At 39.5% G+C, this 27,725-nt stretch overlaps 1 protein-coding gene across 5 annotated transcripts; it reads right to left on the reverse strand.

Annotated features, from left to right (window-relative positions):
• Positions 1 to 3,148: 3,148 nt before the first annotated feature.
• On the reverse strand, positions 3,149 to 27,699 carry FAM149A (family with sequence similarity 149 member A). 5 transcript variants are annotated; one of them, XM_079305639.1, is made up of 14 exons: positions 27,378 to 27,699; positions 15,059 to 15,169; positions 13,974 to 14,106; positions 12,275 to 12,417; positions 11,392 to 11,517; positions 11,059 to 11,235; positions 9,159 to 9,349; positions 7,695 to 7,849; positions 6,546 to 6,649; positions 6,127 to 6,345; positions 5,690 to 5,810; positions 4,857 to 4,985; positions 4,397 to 4,478; positions 3,149 to 3,557 (listed from the first exon to the last, which is right to left on the reverse strand). In XM_079305639.1, the coding sequence occupies exons 1-14, from the start codon at positions 27,635 to 27,637 to the stop codon at positions 3,484 to 3,486; spliced, it is 2,025 nt and encodes a 674-aa protein (XP_079161765.1). In that variant the 5' UTR covers positions 27,638 to 27,699; the 3' UTR covers positions 3,149 to 3,483. The 5 variants fall into 5 exon arrangements, with proteins under 5 accessions (XP_079161765.1, XP_079161766.1, XP_079161768.1 ...); XM_079305640.1 differs by lacking the exon at positions 27,378 to 27,699 and adding an exon at positions 17,934 to 18,043; XM_079305642.1 differs by lacking the exon at positions 27,378 to 27,699 and adding an exon at positions 16,485 to 16,555.
• Positions 27,700 to 27,725: the final 26 nt, after the last annotated feature.

The following is a 27,725-nucleotide window of genomic DNA, read 5'->3' on the forward strand; positions in this document are numbered from 1 at the left end:
CCAAAACCCTACCCTTTCCCTTTTAGAAGGGAAACCTCAGTAGTCTCCCCTACAGATACTCCAGCACCCATCCCAGCCACCTCTAGCTACTTAAAACCCTAGAATAGCCACATGGTACATTCCTATCTCAATTTCTTCAGTTGATAAAGGAGGAATGGCAAACTTACCAAACACTTTGTCCAGTTCTCTGTGAACCTTCTTCTGGGCTCAGAATTACATCCAAGTGAGCCAAGAGCATTGCAGGGTTATGTAGAGATGCAGTTAGAAAAGCAAAACCTCAGGTCAAATGGAAATTCGTCAGATGTCAAAGATACAAGAAAGAGCTCTTCAGGTACTATAATGGCTTAAACCACAAAGAAGTACCATGCATACACCCACCCCAGTGGAACAGAGAGGAGTATCAGAACAAAGATAAAACTCATGGGTTGAGATAATAAAAGTTTAATGATTGAAATATAATAAAGTGAAATGACAACAGGAAAAGGAGACAGGAACAAAAGCCAAGAAACACAAGGAATTACACAAAACAACTGCTTACAACCCACTGACCTCCATCTACCCGCAAGCAGCAAGAAGTCCCTCCCAGCTGCCCCCTATCCCCCCCATTTCATGTACTAAGCAGGGCTTTCCATGGTATGGAATATTCCTTTGACCAGTTGGGGTCAGCTATCCTGGCCATGCTCCCTCACAGCTTCTTGTGGACCTTCTCACTGGCAAAGTACAGGACACTGAAAAGTCCTTAATGTAGGGCAAACACAGCTTAGCAAGAACTAAAACATTAGGGCGTAATGAACATTATTCTCATACCAATTTAAAACCTGGTACTCTGCCAGCTACTAGGAAGAAAATAAATTCTTTGCCAGCTGAAACCAGGACAGGTATGTAAACAAGCAGAGACAGAAGGAAAGTAATTGCCTGCTGCTTAACAGGAGAAATTAATTAGTCACTGACAAGGCTGAAAAGGTGGAGGTACTCAACACTTCCTTCACCCATGGCATTTCACCAGCACCAAGCCTTGGGGAAAAAAATCCTGGCTGATGCAACACAGACCAGTGAAGGAAGGATTTGTGTGTGAACTATTACAGCAGCTTGGCCTCTACACATTGATGTGCCCTGAGAGTATTCAACCAAAGAAAGCTGGCTGATCTATAGCTGTGAGGCCACTCTCCATAACCTTAGAGTTGTGGAACTTGGGGGATATCCAAGAAGACTAAAAGAAAGCTAATGTCACTCCTATCTACATGAAGGACTTCAGAGAGGATCCAGAAAATTATAGACCCATCTGTCTTACTTCAGTCCCTGGGAAACCTATGGAACAAATTTTTCTGGGCACTGTTACAAGTCAAATGAAGCCCATGATTAGAAAAAGCCAACACAGATTGACCAAGTAAAAATTGTTCTTGACAAACCTGATTAGCTCCTACAACAAATGAATCTGCTTGGTTGATGTGGGGCTAGCATTGAACATTGTCTACCTGGATATCTCCAAGGCTTTTAGTATGGTTTCCCACAGCCTCCTCCTGCAGAGACAGGTATGTGATGCTGTGGATGTGTGATCCATGTGGGGAATTGGCTGACTGGCCACACCTGGAGGGTTCTGGTAAATTGCTCCCTTTGACCCTGGCAATTGTCACAAGTGGAGTCCCCCAGGCAACAACACTGGGCCAAGGCTGTTTAGTATTTTCATTGGTGGTTCAGATTATTGGATCAAGTGTATCTGGATGAAGTTTGTAAGTGATACCAAACTGAGTGAGCCAGTGGACACTTTGGAAGGGAGAGCCACTGTGCAGGAAGATCTGGACAGGCTGAAAATTAGGCGAACAAGAACCTTATGAAGTTCAAAAAGGGCAAATATAAGGTCCTGCACATGGGAAAACATAATCCAGGAGAGCAGCACAGGCTGGGGATCAACATGGCTAGGGAGCAGCTCTATGGAAAGGGACCTGGGGGTCCTGGTGTACAAGCAGATCAGTGTGAGTGAAGAGTTTGTTGCTGCAGCAAAGAAAGCTAATACAAAACTTGGCTGTATCAACACCACTCTACTCAGCTCTGGTCAGGCCACACCTGGAATAATGTGTTCCCTGCTGTACAAGAAAGATGTGGTAGTGTGGAGAAGGTGTAGTAAAGGGCAACAGAGATGACCAAATTACTGGGCAGCCTGTTATGTGAGGAAAGGCTGAGAAAACTGGATTTGTCCAGCTTGGAGAAAAGAAGCTTAGGCACACCTTATCACCATGTTCCTGTATTTAAAGGCTGGCTACTAAGATGGAGATTCCCTGTTCATAAGTAGTCTTGTGGAAAAGTGAGGAGTGATGTGTGTAAGTTACACCTGGGAAAATTCCAACTGGATGTGAGAGGAAAACTTTTCACAATAAGAATAATCAGCCATTGTTATAATCTCTCCATTATGTGGGAAGTGGTGGATTCCCCAACATTGGACACTTAAGATTCAGCTGGACAAAGTGATGGGCCATCTGATTCAGACAGTGCTTTTGCCAGCAAAGATTGGACCAGATGATCTTTGAGGTTCCTTCCAGCCTGGAAAGAGTCCATAATGATTATCAGGATGAGATAAGTGACCAGTGATTGTCAGATACCCAAAAACTGACCAAAAGGGAGAAGTGTTAAAATACTTCTCGTAGACAGCAAACATCCCTCTTCCTCTCTCTTGCTACCTGAGAGCAATCCATTGTTGCTCTAGTAATTAGCAAATCTTTCTTTTTCATCTGCAGAAGCAGATGCTTGTTGTTTTGCTCTTCTCTTTGTACCAAAAACTCTCAAAAAGTGGGAATTGTTTTACAATTTGTCATCATGCTGGTTCAATTGCTCAGCATCTACAACATGTTTGGCTTGGCAGGGGAAACATAACTTGCTGTAAACAAAGTTTATCCCAGCAGTTTCCACAGTTACTGATGATTAGAAGAGTAATAAATGATGTTTCAAAAGAATTAAAGGAAGAAAAGGTTAGTACAGATAGTAAGAGATCAAATATAATTATATAGTAATAATCAGACAGAGAAATGAAGAAATTTTAAAACAGCAGTTAAAGAGGAAGTAGTCCTGTTTAAAAGTATAAATGTTAGATATGAGAAACATTTAGATAGACTAAAACATCTTTAAGGAAACACAAAAAGTGGGAACAGTACTTTATGTTCTAATTATATCTTATTTGATAGGCAGAAAAGCAATTCCTTAGGAAAGGCATAAAAAGGAGGAATGCCTGAGAAGAAAGTGCAGCCACAGTCTATTGATACTGCAAACAGAGCAGACACCTCAACCATTTATTTCATTTTGCTCTATTTTTTAATCTAACGTCCGGTCAAATAATTTTAAAAGAAGGTAATACAGGCATCCCAAGGATTTCAAGGCTCAGCAGACACCAGCATATGCACACTTTCTTTGTTAAACAAGATACTAAGTGGGAAATTTAAGGTTTCAGTCTTTCATTCAGGGCAGAGGGTTTCTGTTTCTTCCTAAAACAGGTTAAGAAGCAATCGGAAATCTTTTCCTTGAGGTTGGAGGATTTCTCTGAAATGATCTGGAGTAATTCTGTGAACCTGTAAAATATGAAACATTGTTAAGTGCTGTAGTTCCTGAAAGAAACACCAAGATGATATGTGAGTTAAGTCCACCAATGTGCTCAGATCAATGTTTGCTAACCTGCCCTGATTCCTACATTACCTGTTACATAATTATGTCAATTACATAATTATTTAAACTCAAGAAACTTCCAAACAAGTAAAGGTCTCAAATACACCGTAAGGACTCAAATACACAAGGAACTAGCTATTCTGCTTTATTGTAAAAATGGAACAAAATGAGCCACAGAGGGTTGCTCTCTTTTTTGAGGTTGTAAATTGAAGACAGAGCTGTATACCAATACTGATTTTTTTTTTTTTTTTTTAATGAGAGCTTTATATTTTTGCTAAAAATGCACATTTTTCAAATCTACTTTTTCTTCACACAAAAAGTTTATTAATTTCAAATCTAAAATAAAATTTGTCATGAGCAGTTCATAAGCATGCAACTGTGTTACTATTCTAGCAGAGGTAAAAATATCTAGCCTGTATACCACTTACTCTTGCTTAGTTGTAAAACAAAGGAGAAAACAAAGATGAGATGAGACAAGATGAGATGAGATGAGACTGAACCCTCTTCTTCCCATGTTATAACAAGAAAAAGAAGCTTCACAGAATTCCTACCCACAAGAGTTAGGACTACCTCAGAACAAGTAAGAAGAAACTTCAAAACCAAATTCAAAAGATCCTGCCAAGAAAACCCATTCTTCTTTCACACTGAAATGGCTTTCCCTAAACCCTACCTACACTTTTTGACAGTATGATGGGTGACAGGTTGCATTGGCCTTTTACCTTTCAAGTCATTCTTCCTTGCCTACCTGTTATCAAAAATCCTTGACCGGTCTTTCTATGGTTAGCAATATCCACAGAAGTCAGTGACTTCTTCTGAGGTGTGTCTCTCTGTAAAAAGGAAATATATACCATTGGCTAATGTATGCAACTATTAGTAATAATACTCTTATCTACAGAAAGGGTTTGATTATGGTTTTTATGATCTAGTCCAGCAGACTGGATCCTACCAAAGTGCAAAGCTCCCAACAGCACTAAAAGTGAATGCTTCTAGCACACACACACCCTCAAAACTTGAAAAAAAATTCTTCTCCATACAATAGTCCCACACCCTCCCCAAAACTTTTACCATCCTCCTCTCTAGGTAGCAGCAATCCCCACACATCAGAAATCAGGAGAGACCCAGAAATGAGACTTTCTATAAACCAACAGTGGGCATGAAAGAAAACCTCTTCCCTTTCCCATGTCTCTGCTTCCACTGTAACATACCCTGAATGTATGAGTTGTGTTTGGTCTTGAAAATTGATCAACAGTAACAGTTCTTTCTCTGAGTGGTTGTTGGTCTGTCCTGCCAGCTACTGCACTTGACACTCTGCTATGAGTATATCGATCTTGATGCTGAGAGAATTAAGAAGAGCATTAAGAGAATGCAGCAATGAATAAGTTAAAATACTATTTTTCTGTTGACATACAAAAGTTCACAAGAAGATAAGAAAAAAATATGTTTTCAATAACCAAAAGCACTAATTTAAGTGTTTGCCTGTTTTTTAAACAGATGTGAGACTGTTTCTGTTGGCATGTGGAAATATCAACATAGAAATGTTCATATATCAACGTGCCAATTTACTTTGATTCTGGTGATTTATTACTTCCCCAACCTTTAAAAATAGGCCAATAAAGATCTCTTTTTTTTTCAGTTGTTATCCTTTCCTACTTCATAATGTAAGTCAGCGTAATTTTCTAATTCTTGTAACTTTAGTGAATAAAACACTGAAAAGAGCTATTTAAATCCAGATGCATAGAAGAGCAAGGTTGCTATCTTTTTATTTTGTTGCTTGGTATTTTTATTTCTTTCTTTTTAACCAGGTTTTCTGTTGTCAGAGAAGTCTTCCCACTACGATCTATGACCTAAGGTTTTAAACTGCCTTCTCTTGCATTGTAATTGCACTCCAATGTAACACACATTAGCATGTTAAAACTATGCATCAAATACAAACCAACACAAGCTGTAAAACTACTTGCTTCAACCCCAGTGACATAGTGTAATTTATTTCTCAATATCCTGAAATTCTTTACTGGTAAAAAAAATGAGCATAACTTACAGAGCTCTGTTGCATTCGAGGTACTGAACCATATTGTTCAACACCCTCAAAGTTTATTGGTGGTAACTTGTTCCGGGTTGCAGGCACACGAGCAGGAGATAAACGATCCCAGCTGCCAACCCTACAGAATTTTAAGGGTTCCTCTTTTAGGAGCATTCACATTACAGACTTCTTCATTGAAGTAATATGAAATTATTAAGTAGTACATTTCTTTATAAGGCTTATCTACAGGAAGTAACAGCACTGAATGCAGCAATTAAGAAGTAAAACAAATGCCTTTACTCAAAAAATCATGGCTTTGGTTGCTTTCTTCTTCCCTCTGAATTCTACGATTAATAATAAATCCTGGGTTAGTTCTCAAGTATTTTGCAAAATCCTTCGGTGGTAAAATTTCAGTAAAGTTCTGAGGATAGAAAATAATAAAATTAAAAACTCACAATTTTGTTATTTTACAGATTTCATCATTGGACATATTAGGAACTTCTGAGCAGGGTTGGTCAGAGGTGAGAGAAGGTATCCTTGGTAGTTTCCTAGAAGATGCCAGCAGAGCCGCAGATGATGAGAGAACACTGGTATCAGAAATTTTCCCTGCCCTGGCATGTGCTGAATTTGGAGTGCTGGAGGCAATGCTATGCTGTTTGTCTTCTTGCTCATTCCTAGGGAAAGAGAAAGAAATAAGGAATTAAGATCAAGAAAAACAATGGTTTAACAGTGCATTATTTCAACCTCTGCAATTTACTATCGTATCCATGATACACACAAGATCACTGCCTTTTTATCATTTTTTTTCTAATTGCAAGGTATTTTTTACATAATGTGAATTATGTCATATTTTTAAAATGTCAGTGTCACCTACTGTATTTTTTCTGCAGTGGCAGCATGCCTCTGTTGGAGTGGTTTTGCTTGAATTGTCATGACACCGTTCAGATCACTACAGAGGTTGCTGGAGAAGCGCTGAACCTATTAAAAGCAACAACTATGTGTTAAACTTTTTTAGAAGGAAGATCTACGAAAGGACAGTGAGGCATTTCACTTGATTTTTACAAAAATCCCTTTTAAGATGGTTCAGTACAATTCTCAGGAGTAGATGGGGAAACCATGCTTTTTTCTTTTGCTGATCTTAAACAGATTTTTGTAAACACAGCTTGTGTAATTTAGTTACTGAATTGCAACATGATTTAAAATATAAATTTCAGTTGAAGCCAGAGTTTGATTCTTCAAACTTTCTATTTTCCCTCAGTGCAAGGGCATAATTTATCAAAGCATTTTATCTCTCCTAGCTGCTGGGACTCCTACAGAACAAAGTATACCTATGGTGAGAATCAAGACTGCTGTGCTATCTTTCCTGAAGTCACTTGAAGTCAACAGACAGAGACAGGAGAAAAAAAATAATCAAAGAGAAGCAGTGGCTGTAAAAGAAACAAATGTGCAAAACATGAATCAGGAGACAGAGGAGACAGGAAGCAGGAAAAAATAGGACATTTTATCAATATAAGCATGAGTTTTCACAAAGACAGGTAAGGCCTATTGCCAGCATGCTGGTGGATGTACTGCAGAATCCCCATTCACAGGGGGCAAAGAAAAAGAAAAGGAATGGGAGAGTCTGAAACTCACAGTGTTGTGAGAAAAGCACTTCAAGCTGTGACTTCACATCCCAGTTTGTCTGCTTAATTCTACCATGAAGAAATTACTGGACCACAATAAAAGCAGAATTAAATTTAAGGACAGAATAGAATTTAACAAGATTTCTCAAATCAGTGGCAGGAATACCTTAGTGATAAATTGTACCTTTAAGGACCACCAAAGAAAAACAAGTGACAAGAAACAAAAAATGAACATTTAATTAAACCTCATTTTAAGTTAGATTACTTGAAGTACACCTAATTGGTACAAAGCAAAAAAAAAGAGAAAATAAAGAAAAAGAGCCTTTTCAAGTTTCAATCAAGACCATCTAAGGTTTGAAGAAAAAAAGAACATTTGACAGAAAGGTTTGTTTTATTTTTACCTGTGATGAAACAGAATGAGCCCCAAAAGATATACTTCGTGCTTCAGAGCCTCTGGAAAGAGGAATGGTCCCAGCATCTGCTGTAATGTGAATGACTGGCAAATGCTGCAGTTTTGCTGTAACAGTTTTCAGTTTTTCTATTTGTTGGTCACACTCTGCACAACAGCAAAAAAAAAAAAGTAGAGGAAATAAGCAGTATTTTTTATATTTACCAGCTGTAATTTTGGGGTTCAAACAATATTGCACTACACAGTAAATAAAGACATTCACACAGCTTTATGTTTCCATGCTATTTAAAAATCTAACATAAATTTTGGGCTTTTGAAAGCATTTCCATTTGTCTATGTTTTCTAGGACATTGACATACAAGCTGGCCTATACAGGTAGACTTCGAGGTGGTTGTTTAAGAAAATACAGCTAAGACCTTTGAAATGCTGTCTAAAAATCCCCAGAGCTTTTTCTATTTAAATTGTAAAAAAAAAAAAAAAAATATATATATATATTAAATAAAAAGTCTATTGATACTAGCCTTGCCTGGCAGCAGCTATATCATTCTGGGTATATGCTACCATCTTATTTCTATTATAAACCCAAATTCTTTTCCTTCCTAGTTGAAATACTAGCTCTTTGTAATAAACTTATGACCTTCAAAAATATAAAAGGGCAAACCTATCATAATACTGCTAATTGACCCTCCTTAAAGTATAATACTGAGACCTCAACAATCTGCCTGTGGTGTCAAAAGAACTTTTAATTTACAGTAAAAACCTGAAATGTTAATTTCTGATGCCCTAAGCATTCAGAGAAATTTTGCCATTTCTTAATTTGTTGTATTCTTATACTTGAGGTTGAGTGTAACATTAGAGGTAACTTCCAAGACCCACCCCTCAGGTATTATTCTGTTATTTCTGTCCTTTAAAAAGACATTGAAAGGACTGAAATTTCCCTTAGCTTCCAAAGACAACGCATGCACACTAAATAGATTTTCACTTCTACTTAATTTGCCTAGCTTTTCCTTTTCCCCACTGCAGTCTGTTAGAATATGAAAACATAAAATAAAATTACATTTTATTAAGAAAGCTTAAATAATGAGGACTAGAAGACTGATTCCTAAATTCCAGTTCACATTGTGAGTGATCCCTTGACCAATGATGACTAACAGCACCAGTGATCAGTATTTCTCTTTTTTTAAACATGCTCTCTTGCAATGATGCTGTTTCAGTCAGTATTTTTCTTTTTCACACCTCTCATACAAAACTCCCTGAAAATTAGGAAGAAAGTTTTATTTTAGGTACATGTGTGTGCACACATTCCCGTGGCAAGGCGTTACATGTTACAGTTCTACAGCACTGGTTATCTTAACTAAAGCTTGGAAAACTTGCTTAATTTATGGGGATAGGGAAGGATGACTTTTCTGAATTAGATTCAACAAATACCATATTTTCAAATGAAAATATCAAATACCTGGGATACTAGTTTCCCAATTTTTTTTAATCAGTTCCTCCAATATTCCAATGACATTGCTCCAGATATGATCAAATACTTCAGAAGCCACAGCATCTTTGATACAGGCATTGGGAGAAACAGGGGGAATGCCACGCTTACACCTCTTCTCAGAAAGACGCATTTTCTTTTGTTCCCAAATCTCATCCTCACTAATAAAGGAAACAAATTCAAAAGAATTCCCATGGGAATTGAATTCCCCCTCCTCCCTCCTTCAATAGAGAAACATATATATGGAAGAAAAGGTAGTCAGCTGGAGATAACCAAAAAAATTCAAACTCCAATTCACCTAAGGGAAGAGAACCTATCAAATACATATACTGATTTCTCTCTCATTTGCTTGCCATTGGAATATTTAAAACTCCCATTAGGGCATGACAACAGAAAGATCTACAGGTCTAGGAAAAGGTTTTATACGTGGCACATAGTCATTTAAAACTAAATCCTATGCTTTTTACAATAACATAGGCAACAACATCTGTTGCATTTGTCAAAAGGACTCTCACATAGAAAATTTCTTTCTCAGCATGCCCTGTTTATCTACACACATCTGCAATTTTCCACCACTGACCAAAGATGAAACAACTTTAACAGATTTCTACAGTATGACAAGAATAGTAGAGCCCATAGCCTTACACATACCTTCTTCCTCTACACTACAGTAAGGACAGTTATGCTTTTTAATTGTGTTTTCTATTTCATCAGTATCTAGGGAAGCATGTTTTAGCAACATTTCCTAACTCTAATACACCCTCCCAGGAAGAAAGTTTTAACTTTTTTCTTCTTTTAATGCCATCATATTCTTTTCTAAGGATTTTTTTTTTTTTTTGAGATCAAAAAGATGATTCCAAATTCCTACTGGTTTCTACTACCTGCCTTTTTCTTCTCTGTCACTTCTTCACGTCTTCCTCAAACTACACCACTAATAATTCTTAACAGTGCATGAGATGTGGCTGAGTGGTCCACTTCATAAAATGACCAAGCTGTTCTCCTGTCAGGCTTTTTAACACCTAATGTTTTAGTTATGGAGAACAAGGTATTTCAGAATTGAAGGAAACAAGAAGCATATGAAGCAGACAAAAGAGAGAAATATACCTTCAGACAAGTCCACCTCCCAAATAAAGTCTGCCTACTTAGTAAAACAAAGAGAGAAGACTACTGAAAGTATTCTTAAACCTACACTCTTCCTAAAAAGACAGAAACTCCAGCCTTCTCTTTCAAAAAGAGCACTGAAAGGGTCTCTGTCTGGTTCCTCAGGATTTCAGAACAACCATGTCTTTGTTCTGAGTGTGCATAAGGCCTTAGCACAAAAAACTGTGCTTTGTGCCCATTGAGTCCTACCAAAGTTTTCTCCTTTTACAGGCCTTTTAGAAAACAGCACATGATGATCTTTCATCCACTCAGTAGCCTAACTGCTGGAACACTCAACTGGTTCACAGGAAACCTAGGCTGCATTTTCAAGAAGATGAGTGAATGACTCTCCCTCACAAGAGTGCTCTAAATGCAGGCTGTAACCTGCAGCTCTCCTCACAAAACTCACTTGGGGAGAAGGAAGGCCTTCATTCTACCCCATCTTAAAATTAAATATTTATTTTATTGACTCTCTATGCATCAAATACCTCAAAACAACTAGTGGTTAAGACACATCCCTCTGAAATGGGAAATGTGAGTTTTAAACCACTAGAAAGACCAGACACCTAATCTTCCACATGCCCAGTGAGTGCTCTGACCACTGTGCTACTGAACACAGGGACAGAAGGAGCTATATCTTACATAACAGAAGAGCAGTTTATGAACCCTGACACAGTTCATTGATAATTTTTCATTGCATTCTTTGAAAATACATATATCTGTTATTTACAGTTCCTTGTTGTCAAAGGCAAGATATTCCTCTATTTTTCCATCCTCATCATAAATTTCTTCTTCCAGGAAGGAATATATGGTTGAGTCTGAAGAAGAAATAGTAGTGGAACTTGAATCCAGTGATGTATGCATTGGAGATGCTGTTGGAATCAGTTTAGAGCCTGAGATGCAGAGCCTGAAAAAAATATCAGAAAAATTAGAATTAAACATTCAATGAAAGGAGAAAGTGCATATTTAATTATACTGACATGTTTCAGTAGGACAAAAGTAATATTTATATGTGTTTCTGAAGGAGGAAGATCAAAACAAAAACTTTAAAAAATTAACGTACTCTTTTATATCACCAGTACATTCAAGGAGGCCAGGCACACACTTAGTATCTACATGGGCATCATTTCTGCTCTGAAAGTGCTGAAAGCCTTCATCCTTTGGCACTAGGAGCTGCTTTCCTACAACCCTGAATAAAAAGGAGAGAACAAGCGGTATCATAGATGGAAACCTTAGCCATATGCAAATATCCAGAATACAAACACCTGCAAACATAGGCAATGCAAAAGCACAACTAACATCTGCTTTGATGGGCCTTGTGTATTACCTTCATATTACCTAGTATTTAAGTCATTAAAGTTAAGCTGATTTACACAAGATGAGATTCTAGTTTATAATTTTTAAGAGCAAATAACAAAACTTCTTAGATTGTTCTAAAGGCAGACTTTGGAAGAACACTTTCTTTCTTACTAAAAAATTCTGTAAGATACATTTAAAAATGGATGTAAAAGACAAATAACAACTGCTATGACTTCACTTATCCAACTCCAGCATCCATCAATGTGAGTAAACAAGTGCTAATCAAAAATGTTTACATTGAAAGTTAAGGCTACAGTAAAAGTTCAGAAAATGTGCAAACTCCAGCATGCATAATGTAAAGAGGAAGACAGAAAAGATAAAAGCAACTCTAAAAAATACACACAACATTACATAATAATACAATTTCTGAACAACTTTGCCTGCAATCATTTTATTAATCAAAATTAAGGAAATCAGTTGCTTAAGCACCACTGTCCAGATTTACTGAACAACTATGGCACAGCTCAGTCCCAGATACAGATTTGAATGCAAAAGTGTGGCTGATGCCCAAACCATAAGAGGATACCCCAAAAATTCAAATTAGAATGGTAACTGATTAAAACTACTGCTAGCAAGAATTTTCTTACCTTATATGAGGAAATTGTTCTACCCAATCTGCACATTCTGCCTGCAGGTGCTCTGTTTGGGAGGTCACTTTTCCTTCAAACAGCATTTCATCAATCTCCCAAAATAACTGATGCACTCTCTGGGTGTTGGCTTTATCAAATTCCTATATATTATAAAGTTAACAGTTAGCAAATATGCATGCATACTAAAATTTCCATGACACTTAAAGAACAGAACAACATGTATCAACTTTGCTAAGCATATCAGAATGCATGTTCAGACTATATATTTTGGACACAATTTATATACCACAATGAAAAAAAATAACAAAAAACAAACAAACAAACAAATCCTATACAGCTGGAAACTGAACAAGTTGATTTAGTAAAAAGGCACAAGACTACATTTCTTTGACATTAACATATAACATACAGCTGTCCAGAATTAGCCCTCATTAAAAAAGACAAACAACAACAAAAAAAAACAGTCCCACAAAAAACAAAACATAAAAAAACCCCCCAAACAGTTATAAGTTGTTTGGACTCCTGGCTTGCTCCCTTTGCCACTGTGAAGCACACATATTGCATCTCCGGCACACAGGGCACTAAAGCTCCCTGCTCTTTCAAGAAGTGCTCTTCTTCTTCCTTTTTAAGAACAGCTAAGAGGGCAAAGAGGGGGCACCTTTCACCTGTGTGACCTAGTCTAATGCTTAGGAAACAGTGTGAGAAATGCCCTTCCATACTTCTTCACTGAAGCTACAACCCAGTGCAACTAGAGAATAAGTTAACACAAAGACAAATGAAAATAGTAGAGAAATGCCTGATTTTATCCAGTGATCTGGAGACAAACACTTGGCTGAGGGTTCCTCAGCTGGGGCACTATTAGTAATGATATCTGCCACTTACATTAGATACTTTGATACATTAAAAAACTGGTAAAACTCGAGGCCCAAATCATGTTTGTTCCCTTCCAGCTGAATGCCACAAAGCACTTCAGGCTACAGAAGGGGGTCACACTGAAAAGGAATGAGAAAATAACTCTCACACAGGTTACTCAAATATCCAGAGTCAGGCTTTCTCCTGACGGGCTGGCAGCAACAAATGAGGTCAGCACCTAAAGGTTAGGACATTATGCAAAAAGAATATGGCAGAACAACCACTACCAGCCACGGAAGGCTTTCTGAAATGAAACTGCAACACTTTTGGATTTATTTAACACTGCCAGCCTGCATCAGGTATGCCTCAGAGGTCAGCCTTTGTAACAGATACAACCCCTCTCTGCATCATCTACAAAAAAATAACTGAGTTTATATTAAAGCTAAATATTTATCAAGACTGGGAAATTTATATGCATGTTCATGAATGTACTTTATAACTGAAAACATTGACAACAGTTCAATTTAGACATTGCCTGCACTATACAGTGTTTGAAAAACATATTTTATCATTTGTTTGGACTCAAATCTAAGCCTACCTTCTTTAGTAAAACACCTTTGTTTTCCCCAAACTTCATAACTTATAACTTTATTCCATTTTCCTGTGTTACTCATTAGCTGCACCAATACCAACTTGCAACCAAAATTATTTTTTAATATGCAATTAATAATACACTTATGAATTAGGCTGTTATTGATGAGGTGCTGCATGTCCAATATCAGTAAAAACTAGTATTTTCTACAATATTTAGAGAAAGGGTACTGTAAAAGTTTCTGTGACATACTTCATCCCTCCAGGAGTAAACGGAACTTATTTCGGTAGACAAACTGGTAGTATAGCTGTTTATTCCAGACCAAGAATTATCCAACTCTGTGAGTGTTGCACAACCATTAGATGAAAGTGATGAAAGTGTCTCACTGAAAAGAAGACAAATTAAATTGAAGAAACACCATTATTTTCTGTAAAAACATCTTTTAAACAAAACAACCAATCAGGCAAATGGTGCAAGCAGATATTTTAAAATATAGTGAATACATGCTCCTATTAGTCACTGCCTTAAAGGCAATCCCTTATACACTACTATGTTTTTGCATGTATATACAGCATTGCAACTGTGTGGCACTCTAAAATATGCATATGTATGTGTGTATGTATTTGAATATAATTATATGCAAGTATCTATATTTCGAGCTTGAACAATTATTTTGGTTTCTCCACGTCAGCTACTGATCACATGGAAAACACATGAAAGATAACATAAGCTTTCTTTAACTCTTTCACATTAGAAGCTACCACAAGAAAACTTTCACAAAACTAAGCACAAGATCTCTGCAAATGTTTCAAATAGCACTGAGTTACATGTCTCTATGCAGTGTTTTTCATATTGCTGAATCTGGTGTGCTTTAACATTTGAACTGCAGCAACTCAAGCCCCCAAAGTTCTGGCTGGTCCTTGCCAGCTACCACCATCCCAGGATGCAGGGAAAACAGTGGCAATACGATGTGCAGGCCAGGCAAATCCTAACCAAATCTGGCAAAATCTGGAATGAAACTTACTGAAAGTTAACTAACCTGCAACAATGGTCAGCGCAATTTCAATTTAATCATGAAGTCTGATTTCCCTTCCAGACCTAATCAGTGCCCTCTACTAAAGTACTCAAATACATATCACAAACCAGGAATAAAGTTCAAACCCTTTGAATAAAGTTCCAACAGCAGGCTAGGTCAATTTATATCCTGCATTATATTGTGCAATAGATATTATCCATGAGAATGACTGGAGGATTGAATAGTGAAAATCAATTCCAGTCTGGAAAAATCTAAGTCGAAAGTGAGTTAATTAAGTATTATTTCAGAAGTGCATGCATACCAGGTATAATTGTCAATGGCTTCTTGCACATTTCTTGCAAAAACTGATGGAAGAGATACTCCACTTTTTCCAGCGATACACCGATTTGGGGAACCCCTGGACAGTCCCTTCCTGAAAACACAGAAACATAACATTCCATACTTTTAAAGATGGTTAATTCACATCTCCACTGGAAGTGGGGGTGAGGAGGGCAGGGGAAAGGAGGAGAGGAGGAAGACAACTACTCTGTTGAATTTTTCAGTTTTTCAGTCCTAATTATCAAGACAAACATTTGCTTCAAACAAACTACCTTGTTTTAAAATAGCTTTTATTTGCCTTACTTACAAAGGTATGCTTCAAAAAAAAAAAAAAAAAAAAAGTACTTTCACTTAGAGATTTTTTTTTTTACTCCACTTAGCATTCTCCTTGGATTTTGCAGCTCAAACTTTGCAGGAAGCATATACCTCACAGATGAAACAGCACCTCACTACGGCTACAACAGAGCAAAGGCACAAACCAGTAATTGCCCATACAGCAGTTTAATGAAGGAATGTTTTTTGCTTTGTTTGGAGGGGTGTGGCTTTGTGTTGGGGGGGTTTTGTTTTTTTTAGGTGGAAACTGTTTATAATTACACAAGTGTTCATAATTACGAATTACTTCTGATGCATTCAGTTGGGTCATTAATATGCTAAATTCACCTCTTCAGAACATACACAGATGTGTGAAAGTGTTCCTTGGAAACACAAACAACAGATTGCTTCACCTATTTTCATGCCATAAAACCCTCACAGAGGCATGAGTCCATCAAAGTACGTTCGTCAATGAGTAACTATAAGAAAACAGTTCACAGTTCAAGAATTTTCTTAATTTCTTTACACAACTGTAGATTAGCCCTGCAACAGTTAGGATTGCTCTGTCTTCTTTCTATCCTTTCTGATACTTATCTTGCCATTACACATATCATAGACACATATGACAAAATCTAACTCCCCACTCAAATGGACCATATCACACATCCTACTGCTATGTCTTGGTTAAGAAGACAACAAAAACCTACCAAAAGTTTGAATTTCTTACCAGGGAAGACCTTACATTTTAAATTCTTGGAGGCTAGTACAACAGCAGTGGAAAGCATTTCCATGTTTTTGCACTTCAGGAGGCTCTATAAATGTACATGAAGTCCAGCCCCATCCAGCCCCATTACTTGAATCTCATTTTCTCCTAACACCAAGATCCATCTCCCAGGAAAGTAACAATGAGCTCACAGTCCATTCTCTACACGGAATGTTTCCTCCTGTTCCTGTACATCCCTCTCTAACATTTGCCATGTTACTGCTCAGGCAGCCTTATAAGGTCTTTCCATTTTTTTCATATTTGACCCTTGTTCTTAGTATTTTTCCACAACTTAATAACCACCACCAAGGTTTCACACTTCACTGCTCTTTACCTGCTCAAACTGCCCAGGTCAGACTCCCATGAAACACCACTGCAGGAGGAAACCATTTACTGCTACCTACTTACTAATATCAAAGCTAAACCTCCCCCAGGCTGTGTTCTCTTCTCTGGATGTGAAGTGGACCAATGTAGTGTTTCTGCCACAGTTTTCCACTGCATGTTGTTGTACTACGTCTCCTGACTCTTTGGATCACATGCCATTAGATGTGCCAGGAAATTACTGCAATAAAACAAAACGAAAGGAAAAAACCCTCCCAGCACAGCTATAGCATCACTTCCCCTGCGCTGGCAAGCGAACGCCAGAAGCTGCAGCAGCTCCCGGCTGCCCACCGAAAGCTCCGCAGCGACGGGCATTCAATGGGGACAACAACGCGTCTGCCTACACGGCAGCAGCGCTCCCGCTGACCCGGAGGAACGGCCGCGGACACCGCACTTACCGGGGAGAGCAGCCCCCGGCCCTGCACTCACCCCAGCACCAGCAGCCCCGGCCCTGCACTCACCCCAGCACCAGCAGCCCCGGCCCTGCACTCACCCCAGCACCAGCAGCCCCCCAGCCGCACTCACCCCAGCACCGGCAGCCCCGGCCCTGCACTCACCCCAGCACCAGCAGCCCCCGGCCCTGCACTCACCCCAGCACCAGCAGCCCCCCAGCCGCACTCACCCCAGCACCGGCAGCCCCGGCCCTGCACTCACCCCAGCACCAGCAGCCCCCGGCCCTGCACTCACCCCAGCACCAGCAGCCCCCCAGCCGCACTCACCCCAGCACCGGCAGCCCCGGCCCTGCACTCACCCCAGCACCAGCAACCCCCAGCCGCACTCACCCCAGCACCGGCAGCCCCCAGCCGCACTCACCCCAGCACCAGCAGCCCCGGCCCTGCACTCACCCCAGCACCGGCAGCCCCGGCCCTGCACTCACCCCAGCACCGGCAGCCCCGGCCCTGCACTCACCCCAGCACCGGCAGCCCCGGCCCTGCACTCACCCCAGCACCGGCAGCCCCCAGCCGCACTCACCCCAGCACCGGCAGCCCCCGGCCCTGCACTCACCCCAGCACCGGCAGCCCCCGGCCCTGCACTCACCCCAGCACCGGCAGCCCCGGCCCTGCACTCACCCCAGCACCGGCAGCCCCCGGCCCTGCACTCACCCCAGCACCAGCAGCCCCCGGCCCGGCGGGCCTTTGCCGGTGCCCCGCGCCCTGCGCATGGGGGCGCGGCGGGCGCCCCTCGCACCGCCCCCGCGGCGGCAGCGCCGGCCCGCCCGCACCGCCCGCTCTCCGCGCCGCGCCACGCCCGCGGCAAGGCCTCGCACCCCTCCGGGCCTCCCCCCAAAAAGCTAAAACATCAGCCTGGGCAGGAGCGATGCCATCTCCTCGTCTCTCGCCTCGCAACACGCAGCCAAAGAACGCCGAGCTTGGTCTTTCTGACCAGAGGTGGTTTCCCTCACCTTCGCAGATGAACAGAGATTATGTGATGCTGGCCAACTACATAAAGTTTTTCCTTGTTAATTTGAGTTCTCCTCCGAACTACCCCTGTGCACATCACCGATGTTCCTCAGCACGGGTGCCAAGGCAGAGCACAGACTGTCAGCTGCAGATTAGCACTTTCTCCAGAATGCCACTAGCACCATGCATCTCTAACTCCAGGAGAGAAAAACTGTGGGATCTATACATTTTGCAGAAAACTTGAAGAATAAAATACAAGAAAGAAAAAATAAAAGAAAAAGAGAGGCAACATTAAATATGCTGAAAATTAAGACTGGAAAAGCAAGACATATGAAGCTTCACCTTACAGGAAAATAAATAACAGCATTTAAATGACATTTAAAGTTTCATAGCCAAACAAAATATTACACACTAAGAAAGGTGTATAGGAAATGCCTAGCATTTGTTCTCTGATAATATTTTTTTTTATCTGTTTAGTTAGAAAAGTTCTGCATTCCTCAAAGCCCCATTCTTTTGTGTCAGTAAATCATTAAGACCCCTGTAATAACAACTTGTCCTTAGCAATCATTCTGCTAAAAGAGCAGGTTTGTCCAACATCTCAGACACACACACACGAAAATAGTCTTTTGTCAAAAAAAAATTTATCCAAGCACATGAAATCTAGAATAGCAAGTTATGTCCTCGTTAAGCAAATGCAATTTTTACCTTCCACCTTCTCCTACATTTCCACAGTGTAGAGACTAAGAGCAAGAGTTAAATTTTGTGCAACCCTTTTGGAAGGCTTTTTTGTCATTGCAGCAACAAGATTCAGCCATTGGTCATCCTCACACCTTACCCCCACAAAATCCCATGATGCATTTCTCTAAACCAAGCCCTTTCTTCTTTTCCAACCAACACAATGATAATTATATGGATAAATATTTGTGAAGGAGTATATTATTGGTACTAATGCTACTTCAATCACTCCAACTTGGGACTGGAGAGAACTCTCAAAGGACATGCCAAAAGGCATTCAACCAGAGGAGTTTAGAAAAGTCAATTAAGAGAGAAAAATGCTAACTTTATTTTCAGCCATACATGCTATGAGACCTCTTTAACAGATGATTCAAAGTCATTTTGTAGCCATAGCTCCTGATAGAAAGTATTTATTATGCAATGTTCCCTTGCCAACAATGTATAATATCGTAATCTCTAATAAAGCTGCTGCGTTGTTGTCTGAAATAAACAATTTTCTCAGATTTCACATCTTCACGTGTTCTTTTCTATTTTGGAAGCATGATTTGTAACAAACATAAACATACTAACCATGTTCTCATAACAAGACATGATTTATCTTTTAACCTGCCATTTACAGCTGGGGCAGCTAAGCCTGAGGAAAAAGAAGGCTTGGGGGAACCTTATCTCTCTACAACCTCCTGGAAGAAGTTTGTAGCCAGGTAAGGGCTGTCCTCTCCTCCCAAGCAGCAAGTGGCAGAATGAGCAGAAATAGCTTCAAGTTATGCCAGAGGAGGTTTAGATTGGATATTAGGAAAAATTTCCTCACTGAAAGGGTGGCCAAGCACTGCAATAGGCTGTCCAGGAAAGTGGTGGAATCACCAACCCTGGAAGTGTAGGTGTGGCACAGTTTAATGGTGAACAGGTCAGTGCTGGGTTTATGATTTGGAGATCTTTTCCAACCTTAATGACTCTTCATTCATTTCAATCATATTCTCACCTTCTGCTCATTTGTCTATCCCACACTTGGTTTGTAAAACCAAGAGATTATTATCATTTGTATGCCAGATTTCTATAAAACTTTGATGTGAGAGAGAAACCTTTCTCTAGCATAAATGTGGAGATACATCTGTGGGAAAAAAAGATTTTGAAATAACATTAATTTTTCTAAAACTGCTCTGGGACAATTACCATGGAAGTCTATTTCTTATTCTCTTTTGAAGTGATATAGTGAACAGAAGCCCTAAGTCCACAAATCCAGCCTGCTCAAATATTCCTCTGTAAAGGGTCACTCTCAACACAGTACCCACCTGTCAGGGCATTTTATTGGAAGTGTACACACACTCCTGGTCAGTATCTTGGTCACTGAACAGAATGCACAAACTTTGCGGCAAACAATACTGAAAAGCTGTCACTGCACAAAATGATCCTTCCACACGCTCAGCAGCTAATGCTGATCCATCTTTGGAGCAAGCAAGAAACAGAGATGACAGGACTACTTCCCACATCAATAATGTACAACATTCCAGGCATGCATATGACAGCATTGTTGTTGAATATTTATAACATAAAAAAATAATAAATTCATAAGAAATACACACATCCTTTTCCCACTAGGTCAGGTAGTCATGTATCCAACTTGGCTGCAGTCAGCCATGGTAAGCTCTCCCTCTATCGTTTGACAAAACACATCTTTTTCAAGATTGAGAGGATCTTTAAGAAGAACACTTTCACTCTCCTGTTACAACTTCAGTGGCCACAAACTGCCAGGACTAACAGTATTGAATGTCATTGGCAGATCGCAGAGGAGGTTGTACTACCAGGGCTGAGTGTTCTTACACTTGGTTAATACAGCAGCACCAAATTCTTCCTTCAGCAGTCTGGACCTTTTATGGGATATATCCAGTGAATTTACAGCTCATGAAAGCAGTCAATTTGGCTCAGCATTTAATCACTTATTGCAGCAATACAGAGAAAATCCAGGTAGATGAGAACAATGCCTGTCCCTGTTTACAACCCTTACGCCTCAGCTTTCTCAAAGTCAGTCTCATTGTGGCATATCTTGAAAAAGCATCCCTGCAATAGTTTAGCTAATGTAACTCCAGTAGGTGCATATAAATGAAACAGAATAATGAGAAATTTGATAGAACATTCATCTAGTCTTCTGCAGAAAAGTGTTTTAAGGCAGCTAAAATATGTCTGGCTTGTTTGTTTAGAAATTACATGGCTTATTAAGGAGAAGGAAAAAGAAAACCTGCCTTGAAAGGTAATATAATAAATGTTGAATTTCTTAGCTTCTAGTAACACATCTTTATCATTACTGTTACAGAACATGCCAGAGGCTTGACAGCTAGTAAAAATACACTCCAAAAATTATAGCACATCTCCATTGATAAGTGTCACTCCAGGCTTGGAAATAATTTTCATTTTGCTCTCATCTTTATTAACGATCACTGAGAGAATTGTTTCACAGTGCTTTCCGTCATCTGGTTGTTGGTCAATGAATGAAGTACTGAATATATTTAAAGCATGAAAATACAAATCTTTATGCAAGTTTTTCCACTGATAGTGTTTAATCATACCACCTGATTGGCCCTTTCCTTTTACAAAAATACACTTACTGTCTTTGAAGCTATGTATGGGTTACTGATGCTTTGATGATCAAACTGCCTTGGGAGCATTCATACAGTTGAACTCTTGGTGAGTTTTTCAGGTAACTATATTTTGATCTGACCAAATTACCGTAATTTGCCACAATGCCAATTCTCTTCATATGTTGTTAAAATTCTATTCATAAACAAACATAAAAGCCTCACTTGGTTCAAAAACTAGGTAGCATTTGAATGAAACAATGAAGGTTTCTCTGTGCTTGCCTGCATCACCATCTACCGTTTGTCAGTCCTCTGTGGCAGCCTTCTGCACAGAGTACTCACCAGGTGCACTCAAAATCACCTCTTCTACCCCAGACCTGCTTCCCCTTAGGGTCAAGGTCTTCACTTGTTTATTGCACCTGGAGTTAAGAAAATAATAAAGGAGTGAAGAAAAATAATAAAGGAGTGAATCTAACTATTTTTTAAAATCACTGACAACACTAAAAGCAGGCCATCATTTCTAACACAATCTCAATGTGTGTGCATGCAACACAGCATCTCAGGCAGTTATTTGTAGTACATACATTTAAGTGCAATGCCTTCTATTAGACATGTTCATATTGAATCCTGAAACAGATATAAGGCTTTTCCAATTATGATCTGTGCTGACTCTGTCCCTATTTTTATAAAACAAAATAAGAATAAACAGCTCCAATTTTAAAGACAGGCTTATTTGTATATAGGAATTTTATTCTTCTGCAAATTTTACAGGCTTTATAATTTTGAAATTAATTTAAGATGTCATGAGCTTGCAAAGTATTATATATATAAATTAAATCTATTTGTAATTTTGATTCACTGTGAAAATGTAACTGTGAGTATAATTCTTGGTTATTGGAAACAAACTATTTCTGAGTGCAAGATACTATAGAAGCAAATCTGACTTTTTAATATAAATTATGAATCAACATTGAGAAAAATACTATCATCTTAAGTAACTACAATAATAAAGAATGCTAATTAGTGTCTTAGAAAAGGTGTTTTATTTCTTTGGATCTGATAGGAGGCATTTACTGCTGCAGGATCAAGTGTCTGAACAGGCAGAGACAGAGTAGCACCCTAACAAAACACTTGGAAGTGATCCACAGGACTTTCCCTGTGTATTCTTTTTATGTAAATTTGGAAATCCAGTAAATATATTTTTTAAATCAGCAGCTTAACATCATAGAGACTGGAACACGTTTTCTGTTCATTGATCTCTGAAGAAAATTGCACTTATAATCACTGAGAACAGGTACAGAATTTTATCCTCTCAGAATGTAAAAAAAACCAAAAATAATCTGAAATGTGTGGTGACAGTTCTACAGCACAGAGTGAAGCAATACAATTGTGGGGAGACCTTAGTCTGCATACATTCAGGCATAGTAAATACCTTCCTCTTTCCTCTGTAACCACAGACATCCCTGTCTTGAAATGTCAAGATGTGTCATTGTATTGCTGAAATATGATGTAGCCAGACAGATTTGAGGATCTGAAAGTTTTCCTCTATTCTTGCTATAGTATGACTTCCATGGTGATGTACTGGATGAAAGGCACTACTGAAAAACAAAATAATGACCCTTTATTTATCCCACAACCACAAAGTCCCTTCCTAAAAACCAGAGAGAGAGAGAGAGAGAGGGAGAAATAAAAAGCAAATAAAAAACAAGCAATTGCCCAATACCACTGCTCAGCACCTGTGTGGAATATTCCTTTGGCCAGTTCAGGCCAGCTGTCCTGGCCATGCTCCCTCACAGCTTCTTGTGCAATTTCTCACTGGCAGAGCCTGGGACACTGGGTAAGCACTGCTTGGCAACAACCAAACATCAGTGTGTTATCAAAATCATTCTCTCACTGAATCCAAACACAGCATGCACTGAGGAGACAGAAGTAATCAGAGTAAGGATGTAAAAACTATTGCATACCAACTTGTGAACATTATGTATTCCATATAGTGTACATACATGCACAAATATACATTCACACAACATGGAAACTTTTCCAACAAGAGTGTAGCAACAGTGAGAAAAGACTGACTGATTCAGTCCCAAGTATTTTGTGAGACAAGAAATCTCTACTTCCTTTAGCATTTGTCAAAACTGGCAGGAATCGTTTCACCATCGAAAAGACCACAAATTTTCACCAAACTACTGCAGTATCCAAGAATCTTCTTCCTTACCATCCATCAATAATGATGGAGAAAAAAAAATTCCCATTATGGACCCAAACCTTAACTAAAAGTGTGACCCCCATGAAGAATGCACACTGAACTCTACATTAATAAACAATTAAAAAGAAATAGTCCCCTAACTCATAAAATTTTAGAGGACTTCACAACAGTTAAGAGTAACAACATAGACTGTGGGCCCTTCCTCTTCTTTTCATAGTTGACTTAATCCTGTTTATTAAACACTGGATCAGAAATAAAATGCCTGGTTGTAAATATATCATCTTAGTTTCCAACAAACAACACAAGTCCTCTGCATCTAAGAAGAATTTAAGGACTTGGTTGCAGGGTTGATTTTTTGGGTTTTTTTATTTTGTTTTTTTTTTTGTTTCTTTGGTTTGTTTTGTTTTTTTTTTTTTTTTTTTACATTTATTTTCTAGTTGATTAGTTTGTACTGTGTCTAGCTCTTGGACACCCAGCATAAAAATGATGTCAGCCTCCTGGAGCAATTCCAGAGGAAGGCCACGAAGATGATCAGAGAGCTGGAACACCTCTCCTATGAGGATGGGCTGGGAGTGCAGGGATTGTTCAGCCTGGAGAAGGAAAGCAAATACCTTAGAGAAGGCTTCTATTACCTTAAGGGGGCCAGCAGAACAACTGGAGAGGGACTTTTTGCAAAGACATGTAGTAGTAGTAGGACAAGGGAAGAAGTCTATAAGCTGAAAGAGTGCAGCTTTATAATAGATACCAGGAAGAAATTCTTTACTGTGAGGGCAGTAAGGCACTGGAGCAGAAAAGCTGTAGACGACTCATCCCTGGAAGTGTTCAAAACCAGGCTGAACAGGGCTTTGAGCAATCTGGTCTAGCAAAAGATGTTCCTTGCCCATGGCAGGGGGATTAGGACTAGATGACCTTTAAGGTTCTTTGCAACCCAAAACATTGCTGGAAGTCCATTACATTTTCCAAAAACAGAGGTTTATATACAATATTACTAAATGTTAGTAATTATTTTTAGTTGCATCCATCTAGAAAGTGTAGATGAATGTATAGTACCATGTGAAATTAAAATTTACTTTTGAATTCTTGTACACATAATTGCAAGGAAAGAATAGACCTTGGCAAAGCACTGCATTACTATATTTACTCATTTTTGGATCAGTAAAATAAGGGAAATGACCAGCTTAGTAACATTACAATGCCCTATCTAGGTTAGTATGCATCAGAGTGTGAAAAACATCTATTGCTTTTAGCAGGTCAAACAGGAGACAGGGAATCAGAGTTACCACTCTCTTCTGCAGCTCATCAGGTTACTTATATCCACATTTTAAATTTGAAATCCAAAGCTTGAGACTCGAGAACTAAAGGCTGACAAAAGATAATGATATTTGAACATCACAGATAAAGCTACCCTTCTCATACCAAGTTCACAAACATTTTTTTCCATGTGTCAGAACCATTCTAAAAACAGGGAGCAGTAAAATTAGTCTCTATAAAATATTACCCACCCCTAAACAACATAACTTAAGCTTCACCCAAATTATCTTTAGACTACTTAGGGGTTGTTATCAGGCCTACCTATTGTAACATGTTACAGTAGCAATAATAAAGTTTCTTTGAAAAGGAATCTATGTATCTTGCTACATTAACATTTTGTTGTAAGTGTAGCATAAGGCATCTTCTTATGCTCTCAAGAAATGTCATGATCTTTTATAGCAGAATACATTTTCTTTCAAATAAGAGTGAAAAACTGGGAATTTTTTTCTCCATTATGAAGGAAGATTTATTCATTACGAATGCTCTTCAATTTGGTTAAAAGAACATGAAATTGCTATGCAAATAAATAGTGAATGTAAAATCTCACAAAGTACTGCCATAGTTTAGCCCTATACTCAAGTTGTTGGTAGTTGTAGAAATCAGAAAATTTAGCATACCTGGGAAATATAGAAAGAAATCAGTGCCAGATTTTCACTATTTTGCACTCTCCATGTACTGTCATTGCTATCAACTTGTCCATACTTAAGAAAAAAACACTAAGATATAAAAGGGATCCTTTCCTTTATTAACAAATTAGTCATAGCTAGATTGCTATCAATGAAAATACACCGACCTTGATGTCTTTTAAATCATTTTAAACAGCAATAAAACTTGTCATGAAGGAACTTTATTTAGGTAAGCAAAAGCTTCCTGTATATAGCAATCAATAATATATTATTATATTCTGTAACTCACAAATTCTAATCTCAACTCTAAGCAAGGAAAACTAGGGCTTTAAATATTTAATTAAGATGCTTCTTCTAAAAGCTTAAGTGAAACCATCTAATTAAAAAAATGCTAATGTGGAGGTATAGACTTTCCTTGTCAAAGTGATGTATCTTATTCTTTCTTTTACCTTTTTCTAGTTTGGTTTTGGTTTTTTGAAGACAGACAACACCTTATCAGTATAACTTTTACTGCTATGAATAAAGTATTTGAAATTTCACCATGCATACAAAAACATAAATTAGGGGATAATTAGGTGCTATCAATTAGAAGAGGTTCAATAGCAAGTCAAAATTAGTATTTTGCTAAACACAATCAGTTTTAAAATAACAGGGTTTATTCTTCCTCCCAATACAAACTGTTTTAATAATGGATTCTTTTTTTTTTTTTTTTTTAAGATAAACTCATAGACATTTTACTTGGCTTTATTTTTGGTACTGAAAAAAGAAGCAGCTAGGGGGAAATTACAGTGACATAACACGGATTTGTTCTGGCATTGTTTATATAAAGCACCAAACATCTTATAAACAGAACTCTGTTACTACACATAAAACCAGATTAACCTTCCTATTCACAAAAGGTAACTATTTTACACATTACAGTAAAAGTTTAAGCCTGAAAGAGCTTACAATATATTCTGAAACAAAACAAAAAGCTCTAGATTGGAGTAGGGGGAAATAAGAGAAGTACATCAGGGAGGATTTGTGCTCCTACTTTAAATATTCCACTACATGAAAACTTAAAGCAGAGATTTCAAAATCTGAAAAATTATGTATACTAAAAAAGATTTCAGCCCTAAAGAGTTAAAAACTTAAATATACTTTCATTCCTATCAACACCCAACAAAACATTACTGTTCTGATTGTCAGTCAGTAAGAAAGATTAGCATAGTTTAGTACTACAGAAGCAGCAATTATATGTGTTCATAAAATATATACAGTAGCTTCCCTTTTTCTTGTACTAGTATGAAAAATTCCACCAATACAATAATGCAACTGTTGCTCACTTTTACAAGTTCTTCAGTTTTAATTATGCTAAGAAACCACTTCAGTACATATTTGCTGAAGCAAAATATCACCAAATGGAAGCACACATATTTAGCAGGTTTCTTTTATCTGCCGCAAACCCTAAACGTTTCAAGGTGAGACTTGAAAATTAAACACAGAAGCACGTAAACCAAGTAACACAGCTGTTACTGACAGTTCAGAATGTCACTAGGCAGTGACTGAAATGTCTGTTTCGATGCGCAGAAGCAGCTTCGGGACAGAACTCGATACAACTCTCACACCCGCGGAGGGACCTTTGCGGTACCTGCTCAAGCTCACCATTCCCTGCGCGCCCTCTCCCAGCATCCCGAGGTGAGGACGGGACAATTTTCCGGGGCCGTGCGGGGCCGGGCTCTGACTCCCGCCCCTTTTCCAGGCGGAACCCCGAGCGTTCCCCAGCTCCTGGTTGCCTACGGAGCCGCACACGGCCCCGTGCGAGCCATCGCTCCTGCCCGCGAAGGTGCGCTGCCTGCCTCTGGCATACTGCCGGGGAAAGCAAAACCCTGCCCACGGAGATGTTCGCTAGCTCTCAGGATGCCCAGAGGCAGCAAAATCCGGGTGGAAGGAAGTCACAGGAGCGAGGGGCGCACACCTGCCCCTACCCCCCAGGTGTGCGGGGCGCTCACTCACGCGGGGCGCCGTGGGATGCCGGCCGCCTCGTCTCCCTCGGCCGCCGCCTCCTCCCCGATGTCGGGCAGGGTGATGAGCAGCCCCTTGGCCGCCGCCCGCCCCGCGGGCTCCTTGTCGGCGGCGCTGGGCGCGGGGCGCGGGGCGCGGCCGGCCCTGCCCGCGGCGCGGGCCCCGCCTGAGGGGGGTCGCGGGCTGGGGGCCGGCGGGGCGCGGCCCGTCCTGGAGAGCAGGCCGCCCGCCCCCGGGGCCGCCGCCTTCATGGCAGGGCGCGGCGGGAGCCCTGCCCGGCGCCGCAAGCCCTGTCGAGGGGCCGGCGGGAGCCGCCTGCGGCCCGGCGGGCGTTGCTAA

The sequence above is a fragment of the Erithacus rubecula genome (genome assembly GCF_903797595.1).
Source record: "Erithacus rubecula genome assembly, chromosome: 5".
NCBI lineage: Eukaryota > Metazoa > Chordata > Aves > Passeriformes > Muscicapidae > Erithacus > Erithacus rubecula.

Coding starts and splice junctions, on each gene's coding strand:
- FAM149A (XM_079305639.1), bottom strand. CDS start 27,637: ATGAAGGCGGCGGCCCCGGGGGCGGGCGGCCTGCTCTCCAGGACGGGC. Junction 15,170..27,377: donor GGCATCCCACGGCGCCCCGC/GTGAGTGAGCGC, acceptor CTGTGTTTTCAG/GAAGGGACTGTCCAGGGGTT. Junction 5,811..6,126: donor ATCTGTAAAATAACAAAATT/GTGAGTTTTTAA, acceptor AAAATTCTGTAG/GGTTGGCAGCTGGGATCGTT.